The 23,910-nt window shown below is 42.5% G+C and overlaps 1 protein-coding gene across 5 annotated transcripts in view; it reads left to right on the plus strand.

The window, feature by feature from the left end:
• Nucleotides 1-933: 933 nt before the first annotated feature.
• The window catches only part of LOC143930060 (L-threonine ammonia-lyase-like), a 107,137-nt gene continuing 84,160 nt past the window's right edge, over nucleotides 934-23,910 (plus strand). The window contains exons 1-2 of one of the 5 annotated variants that reach the window (XM_077453963.1): nucleotides 934-1,162; nucleotides 7,544-7,570. In XM_077453963.1, the coding sequence (XP_077310089.1) occupies nucleotides 1,059-1,162; nucleotides 7,544-7,570 (131 nt within the window). In that variant the 5' untranslated portion in view covers nucleotides 934-1,058. Of the gene's footprint in view, nucleotides 1,321-7,543; nucleotides 7,571-23,910 lie in introns of all 5 variants that reach the window. The other 4 variants (XR_013262695.1, XM_077453962.1, XM_077453965.1 and 1 more) reach the window with 4 other exon arrangements.

The following is a 23,910-nucleotide window of genomic DNA, read 5'->3' on the forward strand; positions in this document are numbered from 1 at the left end:
TACTTTTGACAATATAGTAAATATGCGCCCTATAATAATAAATGTGTAAAGATTTTATGTAAATAGTAAGAGGTATGACCTACCAGCTGATAAACAAAAAAACTGACCTTAGTCTATTATAGTTTCCTTTTAATGTTGTATATTTAGGTACACATTGGGAAAACCACCTGCCCAAGGTCTTTCACATCCAGAAGTGTAACATATATCATGATTTCATGCTGTCAAGAACTCCACTAGAAGAATTTCACATCCTAAAACTGCAGCACACGTCCCAGTGACCTTTTACCTTAATGCATCAATTCACCGTCAGCCAAGATTAGATAACCATTCGAGGTCTCCGGATGAGATAATGCAGGATTTCTAAGCTTTGAAAACACTGTCTCTTCTTCATAAGTTATTAACTGGGACCTGAAATCCCTGTGATGGTTGATTTCCCTTCACCAATTATGAGCAATGTACAGCTAGCACAAACAAGACTCTGTGTAGAGGCGTGATAGTAAAGACTGAGCAGTAAATGTCAGATTTAGTGCAAGAGATTTTTAAAACTAATCTACATAGTCCAATTATCCACCACGTTTTGGTTCTATAAAGGATTATATCTACATCTACCATATCCTGCCTTGATTGCTGTTGGTTAGTTTTTATTTACACGGCCTTTGCCATTCAGTTTTGTCAATCATAAAAATGACTTAATTAGAAATGCAATAAATACATTTGTAGTACTATCCAACTTCACATTTTCTTTAAATGAAAGGATTAAGCATAGCACTATACTGAACTAGGGTGATGATGTAGCAAAGAGATATTAACTAAGCCTCTAAGGGACTTAGCCAATTCTCCATCTTCAAAGTACAGTTTAATCCGAGGTGTGAGTAAAATTAGCAGGGACAGGTTGGCGTATGCCGTAATCTCTATATATAGCAGTAGCCAACACTTGTGTACAAGTGAATGCCCTCTGTCCTGAACTTGGAGGCCGAGGACTCAAAGTGTCCCAGTAAAAGGTGGATTGCTTCCCCTTCAGGGAGTAGTTCCTTGAGAGGGGAGCAGAGAAGAGGCAAATGATGAATTTGGCGGCTCAGTTCCTGTACTCCAAAATACTAAGCAGCAGGGATCCGACCCAGGACTCAGAGCGAGAAGAAGATTCTGATCCCTTCTGGAGCAGGTTGGCCAATCCATAACCCACTGTAGTCCCTTAGGAGACATGGGCATTGACAGAGCTCTGGGCACCCCTCTGTATCCAGAACCTCTCCTTCCTCCCTTGGGGGCAGTAGTGGCGTGTTTGCTTCACATCGCTGTCTTTGTCATAGCTGTGCTATATAGGTAAATCCCTTTATTGTGGCTTTTTAATTTGTTTGTTATTAGCTATATGTTATACACTTTTAGTCCCATATGCTTTCATATGATACACCAGGGTTTCTCAACCAGGGTTCCATGGAACCCTGGGGTTCCTCTAGAGGTAGCTAGGGGTTCTCTGAGCAATGGTCAATTTTTTCCTCTCAAGTAAGTTCTCAAGGACACCATTGATCTTTTTAGTTATCTGTAAGGGGGTAATTCTTCCCAATAACCACAAGTGTAAGAAGCATTCTTCTCATTGACCATCACACTAATGTATGGCGAGTTGTAGATTTTTCCATTTTTTAGAAGGGGTTCCCCAAGACCGGAGAATTATTTCCAGGGTTCCTCCGTGTTAAAAAGGTTGAGAAAAGCTGTGCTACACCATTTAGCTTTCATTTGTTGTTTAATGTCATCTGAAGCACTGACTTGCTTTACCTTACTTTAATCAAGGTCATAAACTAGCTGGAAATAAGCAATACCTTACAGCCAGGGACGGACTGGCAACTCATGGGGCCCCCGGGCAATAGGAGATTATAGGGCCCCCGGACAATCAGAGATTATGGGGCCACACAGTATACACAAACACACACACACACACACACAGTATACAATCACACAGGTTACACATACATTTACACACAGTATACACAGATATGTTTCTATTGGCTGAGAATGTACTGGAGAGGTGGGTAGCTATAATCTCGGGATTTTTAGACCAAAAGGATGTTGGTAAGGGACATTTCAGAGACAGATGTAAAAAAAAAAAAAAAGATCTTTATATACTGTCCCTGGTTTTACTGAGGCTGGCAACCCTGATGGGGCCCCCTAGTGGCCTGGGGCCCTTGGGCAGTGCCCGAGTGGCTGAATGGTCAGTCCGCCCCTGCTTACAGCTTACCACTTGTAAAAGAGCTGTTGTATATAAAACGCAAATCAAATAAGAATATTAAAATGGTATTAAACCCAAAACCAAACCTTTATTATATTGTAGTCTACCAATTCTTAGATGTGAAGGCTGCATTGGTTTTCTTGTTAGGCTTTCTTTCCTTTATTTTCATCTGGTGATCCAGCCAGTAAGTCTGTTTTTCAACAGAGCAAACTCTCCAGCAAATGTAGCTGTTGCAAAACTACAAGTCCAATCATACCTCTGCCTGCAGGAGTCATGCTTGTAACTGTCAGCCTTGCAATGCCTCATGGGACTTGTAGTGTTGGAACAGCTGGAGGGTCGCCAGTCTGAGACCCCTGATGTAAAATCTCTACCCAAAAAGGGATTGTAAAGTCAAAAGGTTTTTTTTTTTATCTTAAAACAGAGTTCAACCCAAGAATGGAACTTCTGCTTTAAGTGATGGTGACATTTAGCGGATACCCAGTTTTTATGGGCACCCACCATCTCCCACTCTTCCTCCCAGGGCTCCGCGGTGCTGGAAGGAAGTTCACCTCTTTCCCCCCCCCCCTCCCCTGAAATCTTCTGGGACACGTCACAGGTCCCAGAAGATTGCCCGACCATTCACATCGCGCAGCATGGCTCACGCATGCGCCGTGCACGCCCTGCTGTGAAGCCACAGCAGGGCGCCCATAGAATGTTGACGCCTCGTAGAGGAGCGGGTCTTCATGAGCCCGCATCACTGGACCGTGAGACAGGTGAGTGTCTGATTTATTAAAAGTCAGTAGAACACTTTTAATAGCTGCTGACTTTTAAATGGGTGGAACTCCACTTTAATGAATTCTATGCATTAAGATAAAAAGCCTTCTGTGTGCAGCCCCCCTAATACTTACCTGAGCCCCATCTCTGTCCAGCAATGTCAACAAGTGTCTCGGCCATCCCAGACTCACCCTCCTGATTGGCTGAGACACAACAGTGGTGTCATTGCCTTTCGGTGCTGTCAATCGAGGTCGCATAGCCAATCAGGAGATAGAAGGGGCGGTGCTGGCTCCGTGTCTGAATGGACAAAGGGAGCTGTGATTTGGCTTGGGTGCCCCCATAGCAATCTGCTTGTTATGGAGGCAGTCAACAGGAGGGAGGGGCCAGGAGCACCAAAGAGGGACCTGAGAAGAGGAGGATCACCCTGCTCTGTGCAAATATACTGCACAGAGGAGGTAAGAACAATATGTTTATTATTTTATTAGAAAAAAAAAATGAGACTTTACACTCACTTTAACTACTTGTGTAACTGCACTGTGAGTTGGAGTTTGGCTCTCAATTTGATATCTAAATCTGCTAATGAATCTAACTCTCCCCCCCCCCCCCCCCCCAGACTGTCAATGCTGCTATCCAAAAGGTGCCCCTGTGCTACTTCATCCAGAGCAGGGGAACTGTAATTTAGGAGGTGTGTTACTGGTCAGATCACCAGGTGAAAACAGAGAGAAAAAAGCCTAAAAAAAATAAAACAAAATGCATCAACCACATCCAAGGACTAGAAGTCTGCAATATATTATATATTACATATTTGATTTTGGGTTTAATACTGCTTTAAAATATTAGGACTTTACATATTTGGCTTTGGGCTCTGATTAGGACTTCATCCTGTTCTAAGTATGCATAAGCACATGCTTGGATTGGGCGCCATACTTTGTGGTTGTACCTTTTCTTCTGCTGAAATTACTGTAATAACTGCTAAAGAGATATATTTGCAGATCTGTATATTGAAAATAATAATCATAGTAACATGGGCCCTATAATAGTTATAGGCAACACATAATACTCGGTTGTTTTCAATTGCATCTTTATGGAGCCAGTCTCTATCAGACGCCAGTGCGTCATCTCTACTCCCCAAAACAGAACAGAAGCTTTTAAAAATATTCAAGATACATTCTGCTGAGAATTTGGGGTTTAATTACACATTCAACAGCCAGGGGGGGATCCAGAGTCTAGTCTCAGGAGGGGCACTGCTATAAAATGTTTTTTGGGGGCAATTTATCGGGGAAATGGCTGGTATTGGCGCTTCAATCATCATGGCACCATGATTTTTATGGTGTCAGGATGATTGAAGCGCATTATTTCTATTGTTACATTGTAATATATAAATAAATGGTTCAACTCGCCATAATGCAGAATCAGTGGGAGCCCTGAGGGTGTCACTTGCCACGTCACTTGCCGCACACTGCGCATTGTTACTTGCCGCACACTGCACATGGTCACTTGCTACGTCACATGCCACACACTGCGCATTGTCACTTGCCACGTCACTTGCCACAAATTGCGGATTGTCACTTGCCACGTCACCTGCCACACGTTGCGGATTGTCACTTGCCACGCCGCCTGACACACGTTGCGGATTGTCACTTGCCACGTCGCCTGACACACGTTGCGGATTGTCACTTGCCACGTCGCCTGCCACACGTTGCGGATTGTCACTTGCCACGTCGCCTGCCACACGTTGCGGATTGTCACTTGCCACGTAACCTGCCACACATTGCGGATTGTTCCCAGAGTGAAATTAGGCAGCAGAGAGATAATGTAATCTCTCTGCTGTCCACTGCTTCAAGCACAGTGAGGGCGGAACTGCAGAGATGCAGGGAAGTGAGAGATGTCATCTCCCTGCTCCACTGCTCAAACACTGAGCCGCCCAGCTGCCCCCCCCCCCCCTCACCCGCTGAGTCACCGGCCCGGAACGACCCGCAGAGCCGCCCACCCAGAACGACACCCGCGGAGCCACCCGGATTCTCGGAAGGGGCAATTGCCCTGTTTATTTATTTATTTATGTTAACTCTTTACTAGTGATTTATCGATGTATATAGCCTACAGATCAGACTAGCTCAGAACTAAAAGGACAATATCATCTGTAGTACCTTTTGGGTAAAACTTTCAAATAGAGTCCATTTTGATTTACATATTTGCTATTGGTTTTACTGGGTTTAGCTTTAAAGGAATTCTATGGTCACAGTATACACTTTCATTTTCTAACATCAGCATTGTAATAGCAATACAAACAATTGTTATTTTTGACAATCCAGTACAAGCTTACATGGAAAACCTCCTTTAATGTTGTGTGTGATGTCTGTCCGCTGACCATCTCTTTCCACAACTTCCTGGATTCCCTGCATGCTTTGCTGTTTACTTTCAATTTTCAAGGATTACATATCCCATGGTACCTTACTGCCTGCAAGCTGTGTTTACTGTACTGATTCTGCCTCTTGAAACTTATCTCTGGTACCGCATAACTGCAAAAAGCATAACATCGCTTTGTAGAACTATATCCTTCCGGTAACCCAGGCTCCCAGGTCACCGTTTTGCCAATAATATGGCTTTTTCAGGTCCTGATAGGGCAAGGTAGAGCAACAGATCTTGCAGTGGATCATATGAGTAAAGCAGAGTACAGTCTGATGGCGGGCACTGGGGCACCAGGGCCCACAAACAGGCAGTGGAGATATGTTTCGGACAGAGATAATAAAGCAAGACTATTTGATTACATTTTTAAGGGTGACCGCTGCACGTGACTATCAATAATGGTCTCATTGGGCCATTTATAAAGCGATGTATCATAGGAGATCACATGGGGCCCCATGCCAAGAAATGTATTGTGGGTCTGGCGGTTGGTGTTTTGTGGTGGCTTTTGACACTAGCATACCCCAATGGACACTTTATGTGGCTACCACTTATTTGACCGCTTTGTGGGATATTCTATCTATATTATGTTTGGTTCCCTAAATTTCTTGGCTGGATGACGGGGCCCCATGTGATCTCCTATGATGTATTGCTTTATAAATGGCCCAGTGAGACTATCACTGGTGGTCAAGTGAGGCTGTTATCCATGAAAACTGAATCATATAGTCTTGCTTAACCACTACAATACAGGGCACTTTTGCCCCCTTCCTTCCCAGCCCAATTTTCAGCTTTCAGCGCTCTCGCACTTTCAATGACAATTGCGCGGTCATGCTACACTGTACACAAATGAAATTTTTATCATTTTGTTTGCACAGATAGAGCTTTATTTTGGTGGTATTTATTCACGACTCAGTTTTTAATTTTTGCGATATAAGTGAAAAAATAGCGGAAATTTGGAAAAAAAATATTTTCTTCTTTCTATTTTAAAAGAAATCCAATAAAATCGAATTTTGTCATAAATTTAAGCCAAAATATATTCCGCTACGTGTTTTTGGTAAAAAAAAAATTGTGTTAAGTGTATAATAATTGGTTTGTGTGATCACGGACATATGTACACAAATGAACATTGTGATTTTAGTGGGACATATGTGGGGGACATGTGTTTTTATTATTTGGGGACATGTGTTTTACACTGGGTTGGTGATCAGTGAGTGTAAAGCTGTAAAAAACAGCTCATACTCACTGATCACCAGCCGGCTGCAGTGATCTGCTCTCCTCAGTGACGACTTCCGTGTGAAGAGAGGAGAACTGTTTGTTTACATCACATGACGGCTGTGATTGGACACGGCCGCCATGTGATCAGGAGGGCCAATCATGGAGCCCTCCTGCTGATCCGAGATGCGCTGTGTCTGGGTGACACAAGTGCATCGGGATCGCACCGTTGCACAGGCATGCACGATCCCCCTCCTTCTGAAGGACGTTCAGGAAGGTCCAGTCAGAAGGAGAGAGCTCCCACCTGGCCAATGTAGTTGCCAATGCCGAAGTAGATGATGATCTCTGTCTGTGACGTATCCCCATCACCTGTTTGTTGGCCCTGGTGCCCCTAGACTGTACTCTGCTGTATTCATGTGATCCACTGCAATATCTGTTGCTCTACCTTGCCCTATCAGGTTCTGAAGAAGCCGTGTTATTGTCGAAACGTTGACCTGGCAGACTGGGTTACCGGAAGCATACAGATCTATAAAGTGATGTTATGCTTTTTGATACTTGTATTCATAGTATTCCCGTGCCTTAGGAGAGACTGTTTGAAACATTTATTGGTGGATCTATTTTAGGCTTTTTATTTTTATATTTTTTTGTACAATAAAATGTACATTTTATCAAACAGTTGTGTCCTATGCTGAGCCTTTAAAGTCTGATTTTATTAGGTGAGTTGTGGCTTATCTGGCCCTGCATTACCTTGTATTGCACATGGCGTATGTGGCTCTAGCCAAAATGTATTTTTTGATTGAAATAAATTATTATAAAATTAAGTCTACTAAACCCTTTGGCCTTGATGAGGCTAGTTTCTGTGGCCCAACTTGCATTTCTATGTCCTTTCATTATAAGTTGTGTCGTTTATGTGATACCGTTTCCATCCTTTCCTCCTCTTTGTGTGTGTTTCAGCTGTGTACAGAAGTTGTTCCTAGACAAGTAGGTTTTTTTTATCGTTCTATTTTTCTTCCTTGCTGCTTGCTGTGTTTTCATGCTACGATCACATGGCCTGCATGTCCAGTAGCTATGTGGCCGCATTACAGAAAAAGCCCTCGCAGCGCTGTGCGCTTGTACTCGGTGAAGGAACATTTGGAGCCAAAACCCATGTGTTAGATACAGATCTCTACATGGGAAAGATTGCATTACATCAGAAATCAGTCATGACATTTATATTAGAATCTGATGTACCTCAGCATTAACATATTTTGTGAATGGTGTAATAGCCTTGTCGGTCTGCAGCTTCACAGGGGACGGCTGAGGAAGGAAATTAACATTATTATTTTGATTGATAGTGTAATCATGAGGCCCTGAGTGCAGACTGCTGCCTTAGTAGTCGGTCTGAGCCTGCAGAGAGGTCACCTCTTTCATGCTGGGAAGCGTTTTGCCTTTAAAAAAGACAACTGTTACAAAAATATTGTATACTGAAAACAGTGTAACTATTACATACCTCCCAACTTTTTGAGATGGGAATGAGGGACACCCATTAGCCAAAGTATGTGGGCATAGGCAGGGCCGGCCCAAGACATTGTGCTGCCTGGGCCCAAGAGTGAAATGCTGCCCCAATAAAAAAAAAGAAATCATGCCCACCAAAAGGCCCCCACATTCATTATTTTATATCATAACTAAAATTAAATTTATCAGAAAATCAGAATAAAAATGCCATAAATCTCTATTTTGTAGACGCTATAACTTTTACGCAAACCAATCAATATACGCTTATTGCGTTTTTTTTTTGTTTTTTTGTTTTTTTTTAACCCAAAAATATGTAGCAGAATGCATATTGGCCTAAACTGATGAAGATATTTTTTTAGAATATCTATAGGAGTGTATCTTATTTTCAGTTTGATGTGTATTATATGTAAAGTTGCGTATCGGAGACTGGTATTGTCGTAATATTGAAGCCTATTCAGATTTCCATACATTAGAGGATTCCACCATTATTGTTAAGTTATTGATCAGTATGTATTTGTTTTGTTTTTTTAGTTTTTTTTTTGTTTTTTGTGGCGAGGGAACAGTGGTTAGCGGCTAGCCTTTTACTGACACTTGTTTTATTGTAGTTTATTGTAAATAGTAGTGTGGTGATTACCCATTATACTAAAGATCGGCATGTGGAATTAATAAACATCAACAGATTTCAGTTGTGCCCCACCAGGCCAGCCCCCCATGGACAATGTGCCTGGCTGCTGAGTTCATCGCCCCATCCCTGCACTCAGTTTGGCAGATTGGCAGCACTGACGTAGCAATAATTGTCACTGATAGAAAGCACTGGTGGGCCCTGATTGGAAGCACTAATGGTACTGATTGGCAGCACTAATGGCACTGATAGGCTGTACTGATAGACAGCACTGATGGGCACTGATAGGTGGCACTCATGTGCATTGATTGGCAGCACTGATTGGTGGCACCGATTGGAAGCTCTGCAAGTCTCCTGCAACTGCATGCAAGGCACATGATTGCAGCGTGCTAGTGTGGGGTAAAAACAGGCAGTGAGGAGGCAATATGCAACCTGCTAAAAGCTCTTTGAAGAGTAATCCAAATGCTGACAGCTCAGTTCAGATAGCAAAGCACATGTGAATGGGACCTTAATTTTTTGTTAATTATGTTTTAGAATTTAAATTTAAATTTTTTTTTTAGAATTGTATTTATTCTTCTCTGATTCGGATGGGACTGTGAACTAGCAGACTGGTCTGTCTGCCCTCGTCACTACACCTCTGCCTGGATTCCGCATCTAGACTGTCAGGAACACTGTAACAAGTATGTTTCCTGCTTCCTCTCTCTGTTCAGGATTGCAGAGCCCAAGCCTCTGTCCTGACTGCCTGGTGTAACATGGAATTCAGTGTCAGCATAAGCAGTGCAGAGAGAGAGAGACCAGCTGTCAAAATTCAGCGGTGATGTTGGGGTGGGCAGGACCCAGCAGTTATCAAACACCAACCAATTATTAGACTGCTTAAGGGGGCATGGCCACATACATGTAGCGGCCCGCCCAGACCCCATCCCAATGGCATAGGACACACAACCTGCCATGCCCCCTTAAAGGAGAGTTATACCAAAAAAAATGATTCCTTAAAGCGGAGGTCCACCCTAAAGTGGACCTTCCGCTCATCGGAACCCTCCCCCCCTCCGGTGCCACAATCGGCACCTTTCAGGGGGGAGGGGGGTGCAGTTACCTGGATAATCCAGGTAACTGCACCCACTTCCGGGATAGCTCTCTGCGGAAAGGGGCGTAACTTACGCCCCTTTCCGCAAGTGCCCGCCCCTTCCCGCAAGTGCCCCGCTGCCTGCTGGGAAACACACAGATCCCAGAGGCAGCGGGGAGCGTCCTTATTGCGCAGCGCGATTCGCGCATGCGCAGTAGGGAACCGGGAAATGAAGCCGAAAGGCTCCATTTCCTGATTCCCATACCCAAGATGGCGGCGGCAGGACCCGACAGGCGACCTAGAGATCGGCTTCGGGTGCCGACAGTATTTGTAGCTGCTGGCTTTAAAAAAAAAAAAAAACGCGGAGTCCCGGTGGACTCCCGCTTTAAACCCACAAGTGTTTTTTTTTTTACCACTGCTATTCCTTTATATTGGCTTTTGAAATGTACAAATGCAGTCATTTAGAAATTGGATGAAAGGTTTAGCACTGGGAAACACTTTTTGAAATCTAAAAAGTGCATTTTATATTCAACTAAATAGTTTAGACCAAAATGAGGGACAAATGAGGAGGGAGGAGGAAAGAGGGACAGAGGGACTTTGTTACAAAAAGGGACAGCCCCTTGAAATAAGGGACAGTTGGGAGCTATGCTATTGTCTACTGATATTATGAAGTATTTTCTTTTTAATTTTGTAAGCTTTTATTTAAATTTTTCCCAAGTATATGCTTGCAGACCATGCCGTCCAGCAAACATAAAAATGGCAGTAGTTGGGACCAACCTCAACACTGCCAAGGTGCTTGAAAAGTTGCAGCATCAGTTTTTTTTTTTTTTTTGTTTTTGAAGATTTAAAGCCCCATTTTAGGCAAAACCTTTTTAGTTTTTGGATAGGCACTTACTGCCAGGATGAAAACACATTTTCAAAAAAGATAGAAAAGATTAAAACATCTGTTATCATCCGCTGTGCAAATTTTCCAGTGAAAACTGTTCCCCCAATTTTTGTACAGGTTATACAGGAACAGAAATCCCACCAATAAAGGTCATATATATACTATATTACCAAAAGTATTGGTACGCCTGCCTTTACACGCACATGAACTTTAATATTGAATGTTGGCCCACTCTTTGCAGCTATTATAGCTTCAACTCTTCTGGGAAAGCTGTCCACAGGGTGTGGACATGGGAATGTTTGACCACTCTTCCAGAAGCACATTTGTGAGGTCAGGCATTGATGTTGAACAAGAGAGCCTCTGTTCTAATTCATCCCAAAGGCGTTCTATCGGGTTGAGGTCAGGACACTGTGCAGGCCAGTCAAGTTCCCTCATTTTAAACTCGCTCATCCATGTCTTTATGGACCTTGCTTTGTGCACTGGTGCACAGTCATGTTGAAATGGGAAGGGGCTCATCCCCAAACTGTTCCCACAAAGTTGGGAGTATGAAATTGTCCAAAATGTCTTACTGTGCTGTCGTCTGAAGGGGTCTCAAACTGGTGGCCCCCCAGCTGTTGCAGAACTACAAATCCAATCATGTCTCTGCCTGAGGGAGTCATGCTTGTAACTGTCAGCCTTGCAATGCCTCATGGGACTTAATTTCACAACATCTGGAGGGCTGCCAGTTTGAGATCCCTGCCTTAATAATTCCCTTCACTGGAACTAAGGGGTCAAGCCCAACCCTTGAAAAACAACCCCACGCCATAAACCCCCCTCCACCAAATGATTTGGACCAGTGCACAAAGCAAGGCCCATAAAGAAATGAATAAGCGAGTTTAGGGTGGGGGAACTTGACTGGCCTGCAAAGAGTCCTGACCTCAACCTGATAGAACACCTTTGGGATGAATTAGAGCGGAGACTGTGAGCCAGGCCTCAGAAGCACAAATGTTATGCATGTAAAAGCAGGTGTCCCAATACTTTTGGTAATATAGTGCATAAAATCTGGCCAATCCCATTCTATCCAAGAACTGAAAAGAAAAAAAAAGCCCCCCCCAATGTTGAAAGGAATGTGGCCTAGTATTGGTTCAGGAGGGGGCGTTCGCTTGATCTATAATGGAATTTGGTAGAGAACCCCAAACAATTATTTTTTTTGAAAATTCTTTCAATGGATATTGCTGCAAAAAGGTAGGTAATAAAACAGAGCCTCTGGGCATACCCTGGCTCAATATCAAACCTAACATAAAACAACTTTTGAAAGTTAAATATCTAGAACATAGGCGAAAAGACTGAAGCTACTCACGTCCTAGGTTTGCAGTTTTAGAAAGGAGTACAGATGGTCTTAAAGTGGTTGTAAACCCTTACAAACCACTTTGACCTACAGGTAAGCCTAGATTAAGGTTTACCTGTAGGTCCAAGAAATATCTTCTAAACCTATAGGGTTTAGGATATATTTACAAAAAGACAGCCACCGCTGTCTATGGCGCATGCGCCGCAGACAGCGGCGGGCAGGCCGTAGATCGCGGCGATATGCCGCTCGGGTCGGCTCCCGTGTGCATGTGCGGGAGTGACGTCATCGCAGCTCCGGCGAATCACAGCATCGGAGCAACGAGACCCGGAAGTCACTCCGGGATACATGGCAGCGGCGAACATTAAGACGGAGGACCGCTTCGGGGGCTTCGTTCTCAGGTAAGTTATTCATAATGAGCTAGTATGCTATGCATACTAGCTCATTATGCCTTTGCCTTCCAGGTTGCTTTTTTTTCGCCTCGAACATCGGCCGTTCATCCGTTTGGCGAATTCAGAACTTTGTGGACCGTTCGCACCAAATTCATGTGGCACGAACGGCCCACAATGCACTACGCCATCGCAGTGCATTGCTGGCTCATGATTGGCCAAGCATGCACTGTGACCCCGCATGCTTGGCCAATCACAGCGCCGGCAGGGAGGAGAGCCATAATTGGCCATAGGCAGGACACAATGGACCAGTCTGAATTGGTTTAATTGATCCCTAACAGAGATCAGTTGTAGAAGCGGATACTCCCAGACATCCTCTCAGTCCTCCGAATCCAAGTCGGGGACTTCGCCTTGCCATTTGGTGAACAAAACCTGCAGGCCAAAATGAACTGAAGGCATGAGTGCTTTGTAGATATTCGATGTGGGTTTAACTAAGGAACTGTCCCATAATATGAATTCAAGGTTGGACTGTAGGAGGAGTACTGGGTGGGGACCAAATTGGATAGTAAATGCATGGTGAATTTGTAAAAATCTGAAGAAATATCAGTTGGTGAATCCAAATTTCTCCTTTAGAGAGTCAAAGGATAGTACCCCACACAATTTACATTTTTTTTTTTTTTTTTAGCGTGGGGGGTTCCCCTTAAATCCATACCATACTTAGGGCCAGACACTTTTTTTTGTTTTTTTTAAAACCGGCATTTGTTTTGTTTACATTCTGCTGTCAGCGAGGAATCCAGCTGACATGAAAGCAGATGAGTTGTAGTTGTTAACTGCTTGCTGCCCGCCCACTGTCAAATAACGGCAGGGCAGTACAGCTCTTGTTCTGGGACGGCGTCATATGACAGTGAAAGAATAAAGGTAGTAGGTTGCGCTATGGAACTTATGTAGAAAATGTAGGGTAGATACAAAATAGGGGAAGGAAAAAATAGGTAAGAGCTGCCTCTATTACTATCCACCTGGTGGGGTGGAAAATGTTAGATTGGGGGGTACTATGAATAGATCTGGCGCTATACCTATATATGAAAATATATATGTAGCCAAAAATTTAATAGTGTGTTAAATTAAAAGTGTTACATCAACCTGGTGTGTAAGTGCCAATGTGCAATAAAATGGTTCTAGTATTGAAATAAAAATATAAATATAAAATCTATAAGCGAAAAAGTTCAAAATGTGTGTGTATAGAATATTTGTTACATTGGTAAATATTTGCCAGCGTGCTGGCTATAAAATGTGAGATTAGCTTGGGTGCAATAGAAAACCTGAAATAGTGATCGCTTCTTAAACTCTAGAACATATAAATACCTTAAACATGTGAACTGCTTAATATATTAGTGGTAAATTAGATAAAAATTATACATATAAGATATGAGCCACAAAAATAACCCAGTTGTTGGATTTAAAGTGCACGAATGTGACAATAAGGTCTATGCATGCAGTAATAAAATGTACAATAAATATGTGATAAATATCAGTACATCAAGTGAAACATGCCAAATATTGGGAGTGAAAAAATAAAAATAAAAAAATGTTTTTCAAAAAGTAAAAATAAAATAAAAAATAAATAATAAAAATAAAAATAAAAATAAAAAATAATAAAAATAAAAATAAAAATAAAAATGAAAATAAAAATTAAATATTTATCCCAGAAAATGTGAAAATGTATACAAAGAGAAAAGTCTTAAAAATATAAAAAAGGTAAAAAAGTAAAAAAGCAAGAAGTCTCTGGTGCAGTGCAATTAATGGGGGATTTCCCGTGGATAAAGGAAGGGATGTGATGGATCCAAAACTATTCTTCATGCATTGTGGACACTTCTAGGTTGTACTCTCACCAGAAAAATAACCCCATCCGGGGTGGATCAGCCTCCACAGTATGAGCTACTGTGTCGCTCTCTGGCTTGCTTCAAATGGGCTGCTGAGGATCCCTCGTTATTTCCAGGTGGAGTGTGCCACAGTATATATATATTAAAAGAGAGGACCATCCATAGTGTGATACCGTATAAATCAATTTATTTAAGAAGATACATAAAACTACTCACACTTTTGGTAGAAGTAATGGCATAAATGGATGCAGTATAAAAGATGCAATGTGAAAGATATGGAAGCTGCTGAGAGCGTTCCGTTCGGCTTCCACGCCGTCTGTATTGGAAGTGTGTATTCGATAGGCCACGCCCTACGCGTTTCGTCACTGGGACGTCATCCGGAGCGGCCATCGGAGCGGCACGCTGGCAAATATTTACCAATGTAACAAATATTCAGTCATATGACAGTGGCCCAGAGCGGCCACTCTCACGCACCCACTGGGGCGTGCAGCACAGCCGCGCCGTGTTGCTAGGCCATGACCCGGTCTGTGTAAAGAGCCGCTTTCGCAGCTCTTTAATCATGTGATCGGTTGTGTCACAGCCTGTCACATGTAAACACGGAGATGCCGGTAATCGGCTCTCCTCGTCTCACACTGACAGAGTTTGAGGCTAGGAGAGCCGATCAGGGACATCTAGGCATGTAATCAGGGCACTGATCATCAGTGCCCTGATTACAATAAAATGTAACAATAAATGCCCACCAATGCCAGCATACAGTGCCCACAAATTCCAACATTTAGTGCCCACCAGTGGCAGCAATCAATGCCCACAAGTGCCACAAATCAGCCAGTCAGTGCTGGCAATCAGTGCTGCCCATCAATGCCCATCAGTGCGCATCTATACCACCTATCCATGTTGCCTACCAGTGCCGCCTATCAGTGCCCGCCAGTGCCGCCTATCAGTGCCCGCCAGTGCTGCCTATTAGTGCCCATAAGTGCGGCATATTAGTGCCTCCTCATCATTGCCACCTCATCAGTGCACATAAGTGCCACCTAAATGCCCACCAGTTCAGCCTATCAGTACCCATCAGTGCTGCCTCATCAGCACACATCAGCAGAGGCGAAAAATTACTTGGTTATAAAATTTACTGACAGAAAAAAGTAAAAAAAACGTTTTTTTTCCCAAAATTTTTGGTCTTTTTTTTTTTGTAAAAAAGAAAAAAAACAGCAGTGATTAAATACCACCAAAAGAAATCTCCATTTGTGTGAAGAAAATGATAAAAACTTTGTTTGGGTACAGTGTAGCATGACCACCCAATTGTCATTCAAAGTGCGACAGCACTGAAAGCTGAAAAACGGCCTGGGCAGAAAGGGGGTGTTAGTGCCTGGTAGGCAAGTGGTTAAAGACACCAGCGGCGACCACCCACTCCTTAACAACTAACTATTCTGAATATACAAAAGGAATACTGAAGATTCTGAATTTCCAAAAACAAATTGGTCCAATATTGTGTGAATGGAAAAATTAGTTTTTGAAATCAGTTTTGTATTTTTAACATTGTTCATTCAAAATAGCCCCCCCCCCCCCCAATCCATACCAGGTCTTTTGGATTTGGTGTGGATTTTAAGGGGAACCCCATGTCAAAATCCATACCCCCAAAACCAAAAGCATGTTTGCTTTGAGTTTAAAACCAATTTTTTAAATTGTGTTATGGAGAAACATTCCTTTAGAGTTGGCATGCTGCCTTAATGCCAACTTTGGGTTAAACAGCCTCAACCTCAACCACACGGATTTTGTCCGACGGATTTTGTCCGAAACTGTTGCATACACACAGTCGGACAAAGTTGTCAGAAAATTCGATCGTACTTAACGTGATGACGTTATTTCGTTAGGACGGGACTACCTTCAGGCTGGTAGCCAATAGCTTTGGTCTAGGAATTCGATCTGAGCATGCGTGGCACTTTGTCCGATCGGAATTCTCTACACATGATCGGACAAAGTCATGTTATCGGAAAATTTTATAGCCCAGCTGAAAAAACTTGGTCCGTAGGACACTCCGATGGAGCCCACACACTGTCGGATTATCCGACAACACGGTCCTATCGGACATTGTCCATCGGAATGTCCGACCGTGTGTACAAGGGCTTAGAGAGACACTTTCCTATGGGCCCCCAGTCTTGCACCGTAGGACCGATCCACGAGGTGCTTGGGATATAACATCCTTCCAAGAATGGAGCACTGACGAAAAAATGTCTGAAAATGCTGACGCACCTAAACACAGCTAAATGCATTTACATTATCTCCAGGAAACATATCAACTGCAATGTATTGGTGTTTAGCTGCTGTTAAACACAAATGCCCATATACATGTATAAAATATTGATTACTAGCCACATAATTGCCATTTGTATGGAACTAGGTCAAAATTTGGCATAGTCAAAACAAATAAAACAATCTAGGATCTAGTAATCTAGGAATCTAGGATAATATGGGGATTACAGTATATCTAATGTACACATTTGGTCCATTGTACAATTTCCTTTTTCAATACTCCCCGAAATCCAGAAATAGATCTCAAAAGCTAAACATCTAGCTAGTCATATGTGGTCAAAGCCCAGTATAGCTGGATTGTTTAATGCTTAAGGTTTTTGTACATAAGCAAAGCTAGACTGGATATACTGTAGACATGCGTGTTGTATGAACCAAGATTAATACTCAAGTCCAACCTAAAGCAAGGCTCAATATTTTAATATACACGTGTAGTAAGGTGTTGAATTTTCTGACAGAACTCAATTACAGAGGAAATTACTAACTGATCGAATAGAAGTACATTTGTGAACTATTGTCATGAACTATTCCCCATGATCAGTTTGTAGCAATGAGCTAACACAGCTGTATCCAATTTATTAAACATTAAAATACAAAACGCTACTCCACCTTTCCCTTATTGCCCAAGGGTAAACCTAACCCTATTCTGACTACATCTGCTTAAGCCCAGGTTCACACTGACAGCAGGAATGAAATCGTGCAAGTTCATATTAACTCGCACGATTTCATTCCCGCATTTCAGTCCCGACTTTGGGGACGATTTCAGAGACATCTGTGTGGGTTTCTGCACATTTGTCTATTGAAATCACACCCCAAAGTCGCCAAAAGTAGTACAGAAACTACTTTTGGGATTAGGACGGTGCACTTGCCAGCAATAGCCGGCGATTTGGCATATCAAATCGCATGCCAAATCGGCGGCAACGTGAACCAGGGCTCAATGATACATGTGTTTACATAAATTCCATCGCTCAGTAATTGTCTAAGTGCATAATTCTAAGTGTAGCACCCTCTAGTGCTAGAAGTGTAGATAGTATTTTTTGTTGTGTTTAGTGTAGGTACATTTTTGTGTGTTTTTTTTTTTTTTTTTTTTTTTTTTTTAATGGGTTGGGCAGAGAACCAGGGAGAGCTGGATGACTTACAGGCAGCATCACTGAGACCTTCCCCCTATTTCTATAATGTACTTCTACAAAAATGGGAGGGGAAGTAAGATGGAGCTGCCTGGAGTATTCTGAGGGACCTGACCAATCCTCATCTCGGGTTGGCAGCAGGCAGGCCCCCTCAAATACTCTGATTCGGTCCAGCTGGGGAGGAGAGTGAAGTGGTGCTTGGCACTCGCGGTTTCACCCAGGTGTGTTAGAAAAGTGAATGAATATTCGCTGTCGTAACACTGAGCCGCCTCTCCGCCAATCAGGTGCTCGGGTCTGTTACCCATCACCTGATTGGCTGAAACGACAGGCTCTGTGATTGGACACCTGATGGGAGGAGACTAATGGGGGACACCGCTTGGACACTTCTCACCGCCGCCGCCTGCATTGGATGGTCACAGTGGCTGCATTGGATGGGCACACTGGCTGCGTTTGATGGTCACAGTGGCAGCATTTGATGGGCACACTGGCTGCGTTTGATGGTCACAGTGGCAGCATTTGATGGGTACAGTGGCTGCGTTTGATGGCACAGTGAGACTGCAATTCATGGGGGTTTTTTCAGTTTGTTTGGTCCCCCCAAAAATTTTGAGCACCAGCTGGATTGTATAGAGTTGGAGTGCCTAGTGAGTTTCGTTTATCAAATGTACAACCCATATGCACCCTTCCCCATCCCAGTTAAATTACCCTAATAAAAACAAAACATTCCTGATCGATAACCTAACAGTTATGGTTAAAAAAAGTTTTGTGTTCTCTCTGCTTGATAAGTACAAAAATGTGTTGATCCTGCAAGGAATACAGGGAGCTGATAATAATTGTATATAAAGTCAAACACTTGTTTTGATTTCAAATAAAGTAATGAATGGTTAAACATACCTGTTGGAATTTTTATTGCCATCTGTGTCCCATTGGGGAGATTTTCTTTCACTTCCTAACCCATAAACCCAACAGTAAGTGAGAGTAAATGGCCCTGCAACAAACATCCCCATGGGGAAGATTTCCTCTTTGTTTCTGTACTGGTGACAAATCAAAATGATTCCCCACACAATTAAGCACATGAATAGTAATAAAAAGCTGACAGCAGTTCAAATTTCTTACTATACTATCCACAGCTAAAAAGTGTTAAGCCTCATACACACAATCAGGTTTTCAGAGGGCAAATGTGTGATGACAGGCTGTTGGTGGAAAATCAGACAATTGTTGGCCAACTTTCCGTGGACAAATGTTGGATGGCAGAGTCCAAAGTACAAACACGCATGCTCGGAAGCAAGGACAAGCCAGAAGCGTTCTTGTAAACTAGCGCTCGTAATGGAGAATCAACATTCGTGACGTGGCAAATTATGAAGACTCGAAATGCAACGCACATTCTCTTCTTTAGGCCTCATTCACACTGGATGTTTTTTGACATTTTTACAGCAGCTGTTTTTGGCTGTAGACGTTTTCTACAGTCATTAAACTCTCCATGTTATCCTATGCATGCACACATAGGCTGTTATCAGCAGTTTTGGGCAGTGGCATTTTTGAGCGGTAAAAAACCCCCAAAACTAGTGGGTTCTGAGAGATGTTTATCAGCTGTAAAAATGCTCTAGCGCTGATAAATGTCGATAAACGCTCAAAAACGTCGCTCACCAGTGTTTAACGTTTTTGATCCATTGAAAAAAAAATGCTAAAACGCTAACACGGGGGGAAAAAAAGCTAAAAACCGCTATTGCAAAACCGTTGAAAAAAGTTGAACAACTCACTGCAAAGCTACTGACATTTTCTAACGTTATTTTAACGTCTAGTGTGCATGAGGCCTAAATGGGATAATAATGAAGCTGTTTGGTGATACTGATGGAGTTATTGCAAACAACAAATAGACTGTTTGTTGTTTTTTTTTCTAGTGATATCAAGAATAATATTATTATGCTTTTTTTATTATTATTTGGGCAAGTTACCACAACACCATTATCCCGTAGTTTTTAAGATCAAAGATACAACTATGTTGGTGTCCCTTGTTAATTTTACATTGTATTTTTTTTTAATGTAACTGCCTACTCCCAAAATGACATTTGAAGTAAAACACATAGCCAAAGTATTATTCTACACAATTTGTTTATTGTGCATTAAAAAAAGAAAACAAATAAAATTAGACATGCTATCTGCCAATAGAATTTAACCAAAAAGTGAATTCTATGCATCCAAAAATATAGAAAATATACCAAATCAAATCATTATTCAACCAAAAAAATAATGTGAAAGCAATAACTCCAAGGCCAATAACAGCACGTTATCTCTTCCGATTCCGCAACATGTGTGGTTGACGAACGGCCATTTAGAAACGAACTGAAAAGCACGAAAAAAGAAAAGCGCAAGTCAAGACTCGCCAAACTTCTACTAACACAAAATTAGCAGAAGGAGCCCAAAGGGTGGCGCTAAAGAGCTCAAAAACCACGTAGTACATCACTATGTTCGTAATTGTTGGCAAACAATTGTGTGGCCGTGTGTATGCAAGACAAGTTTGGGCCAACGCCCTTCGGACAAAAGTCCACGGTTTTGTTGGCCAACAATCCGTTCATGTGTATGAGGCTTGAGTCCATGCATCAAGTAGAACTATAGGCAAAACTTTTACCAGGTCCATCTACAATTCCAGAGTCTTCCCTTTGGACCCTGCACTTCCCTCAGAGCCCTCACGAGTGACATGGTCTTACAAAACAGCCTTGAGCTAACTCAACTCAATAGAGATTTTTGTCTTTAAGACAGGGGCAAAAAAGCATTATCTGGGACAGAGGCCTCCAGAATTTGGCCCTCTGGCCATTCCAGAACTGCAGTATCCATGATGCCTTGTCATGTCTGTGAAAATAAGAGCTTTAAAATACCTCATGGGACATGTGGTTTTGCAGCAGCTGGGAAGCCATATTTTGCAGATCCCTGCTCTAGTACAATGGTTTCATGGATAATCAAATTGGTTAAAAATGCGTACAGGGCTATGGGTCTAGAACCCCCTCTTCAGTTGGGCTGTATGCCACCCAGTTTTCTGCTTCTTGGACAGCCAGAGCAGATGTATCCCTCAAAATGATCTAAAGGGTAGCATCATGGTTATCCCAACATGCGTTTACGAGCCGTTACAGAGTAGACCCGCCAGCTTTTTCATCTGTAGAAACTGTCAGAGGGCTATCAGGCTGGCATTTGCCTATTTTAAATCCTTTTTCAAATTTTTTACTATGCATCATCCCACCCATTTCAGCTAGTTATTTGTCACAGGTATACTGCCATGGAGGCACCAGGAAAACTGAAAATTGTTGCTTACCATAATATTATTGTCTTGGTGTCTATCATGGCAGCATACAATCCCACCCTCGGTATGCCATATTACGAAGAATGCTGAGAGTGAACTAATCCTTTTTTTTTATAACATTCACTGGTCCTGAGGGAGGGGCCAAGGCGGAGCTTATCACAGGTATGCTGACATGGATAGGCACCAGGAAAAGAAAATTATGGTAAGTATGAAACAATTTTCGGTTGTTTTCCATTTGGATATAGAGTAAGGAAGAACTATATAGGTTTATTTTTGCCATCTGTGTCCCATAGCCAAAACAGGACGTGAGAGGAAATCCCTGCAAATTGAGGGAATCCCTTGAGGCCTCCAGGTCACCAGAACTAGTATCCCCATTGGCAGATTTCCTCTATATTACTGTTCTGTGGACAACCCCAAATTTGGGATTTTCTTTACTTTCACTTTCAATAATAATGGTAAATAGCACAAATTGTAGATGGTGAATCTCAACAAAGGGCACAGCAATAAAAACCCAATAGGTGTTCTAATCCCTATCCAAAACTAAAAGTGTCTTTAATTGTATTTTCAGTGTCTCCTTTAGTTAGAAGTGGTGGTTTCATTCACTTGCAAAGCAGATTTGCTCCAAACTGGCAATGTGGTCCAAAGCACAACTTCCTTTCCTTTGCTGCAGTGCCCACCTAAAGCAGACAGTAGAAAATATAGGGTCAAAGAAAGCATGGGTGTCTTGCCCACCCCTCTTATAACAAATAGGGGATTTTCCAACTATACCCCTTAGCATGCTTAAAAGCAAGATCCCCGAAGGTCCCTGCATGTGACAGCAGGAGGTCAGAAGGAAAATGGCAAATTGTATCAAATACCGTAATTTTCCTTTCCTGACTCCAATACATGGCAGCATATATATGATATAGCCCCGCACCTATATCCACCCACAGGACCTGTTTAGCGATATAAAAGTCTGACTGAGAGCTACCTCCCCCATTCTCTGTATAAAGCACAAAGATCAGAGGGAGGGTTTGTATGCTGCTATGTATTGGCGTCAGGAAAGGAAAATTTATATTATTTGATACAATTTTCCATTTTCCTGATGCCAACATGGCAGCATACATATGATACATAATGAAGCTTTTGAGAGGGAGGGTTTAATGCTACAAACTTAGTCTTTATTTGACAATAGACATAAAAGCTTGGATGGTTTTCCTCCCAAACTCTACTGTAGTAAGAGCTGCTGGATCCACCCTGTAGTGTTTTAACAACGTATGATGTGATGACGAGCTAGCCTCTTTGCTGACTGTCTCCAGAGACCATCCTGCCCATGCCGCTCAAGAAGAAGACATCGCCCTGGTTAAGTGAGCTCTAACCACCTCTGGAGGATCCTTCCCAGCCACTCTATATGCCCCGTGAATAGTTTTTACTATCCAGGCCGAGATGGTTCTGGCCGAGGCCACTTTCCATTTACATTTTCATGATGATGATGAAAAAGTCTGTCAGTTTTTCCGAATGTAGAAGTAGCCTGGAGATAGGCTTTGAGGACTTTTCGGAATGTCCAACTCATGCAGATCAGCATCTGATTCTGCAGGGAATGCTGGAAGCACCCATTCACTGGAAAGGTGAAATATCGATGCCACTTTTGGGACAACGTGATCCAATGGTCTCAACACAACAGCCTGGAAGATATATGGCCCTCAAATCTGGGAGATATTATTGTGTCATGATTGGTTCCACCTCTCTCAGGAGAGATTGGCTGAGCGTCCCACCTTGTCGCTGTATGTAGGACACTGCTGCCATGTTGTCCAGATGGAGCAGGACTGGGCCACCCTGTATGTGAGGCAGTAATGTGGCCAACGCCATGAATGCTGCTTGAAGTTCGAGAATATTGGAAATTCCCCACTGCCCTGGATCTTGAGATCTTGAATTGTTTGCAGGTGGTGCCCCATCCTGCTGCATATGTGGTAACAATGATTCATGGCTGTGGCCCTAATGGGCGATGCCGTTTGAGAGTTTGTTTCGTCTACCACCAGCTGGGCTAGATGAAATCTTCCCCTGCGTCAGGATGCCTTGTTGGAAAACTCTGAGTTTACATCTTCTTACTTACCCAAAGTTGGCCCTTACCTGGTATTATGGTGGTCTTGGTTATGTGGTGTTAGGCTCATGCTGGCGGAAAAACTGAAAGATGCAAGGGGGACTGCATGGCAACAGAGAGAAATAAGTGAAACGAGAGAGAAAAAATACAGAAATCTTTAAGCTGATCATAGACAGTTTGAATCTTGGACGGTTCAGCAGGAACCAGCCGAGATTGGAACCATATATGGGCAGGCTGAATGTACTCAGTTACTCAGATTTTACATGTGACTAAAACCGCCACTAGCAAAAATCTCCTGGTGGGGGTGGGAAGGATTTCCCCTTCAACACAGTATTGGTGGGGGAAATCAAGCGATTTTTCTTTCCTGGTTGCAGGAAAGAAAATCGCTCCATCTATGGGTAGTTTATGATGTATTACAGTACAACATTGCAATTTTTTCTTGTAAAAGTGGAAAACAGATTATCTTGGCTGAATCAGATCAGAAACAGATGGTTGCATAAGATTACATTGAGAAGTATAATTATTTAGGAATTCAGTTGCGTAGTTGTATCGCATATATTTTTGGCAAAGATTTTTAAAAAGGAGGGGGGGGGGGATTACAAAATATGTTACATTTTAATGTTTTTTTATCAATTTAAGTGCAGCCTTTTTTACATTTAAATTTTTTAAGCTGTATGGGAGAAAATGAATGATAGAAGCGGATTATTTGGTATGGGTTAAGCCCCAAAAACATGATCAGAAATTCTGCCAGCAAAAGTCAGATGTGAGCTTTTGGTCAGAAATTCCGACCGGGTGTATGCTCCATCGGACTTTTGCTGGCAGAATTCCAGCCAGCAAAAGATTGTCTGTACCAATTCTGA

This window comes from Lithobates pipiens, unplaced genomic scaffold (assembly GCF_037356315.1).
Source record: "Lithobates pipiens isolate NorthernLeopardFrog02 unplaced genomic scaffold, aLitPip1_a1.2 Scaffold_25, whole genome shotgun sequence".
NCBI lineage: Eukaryota > Metazoa > Chordata > Amphibia > Anura > Ranidae > Lithobates > Lithobates pipiens.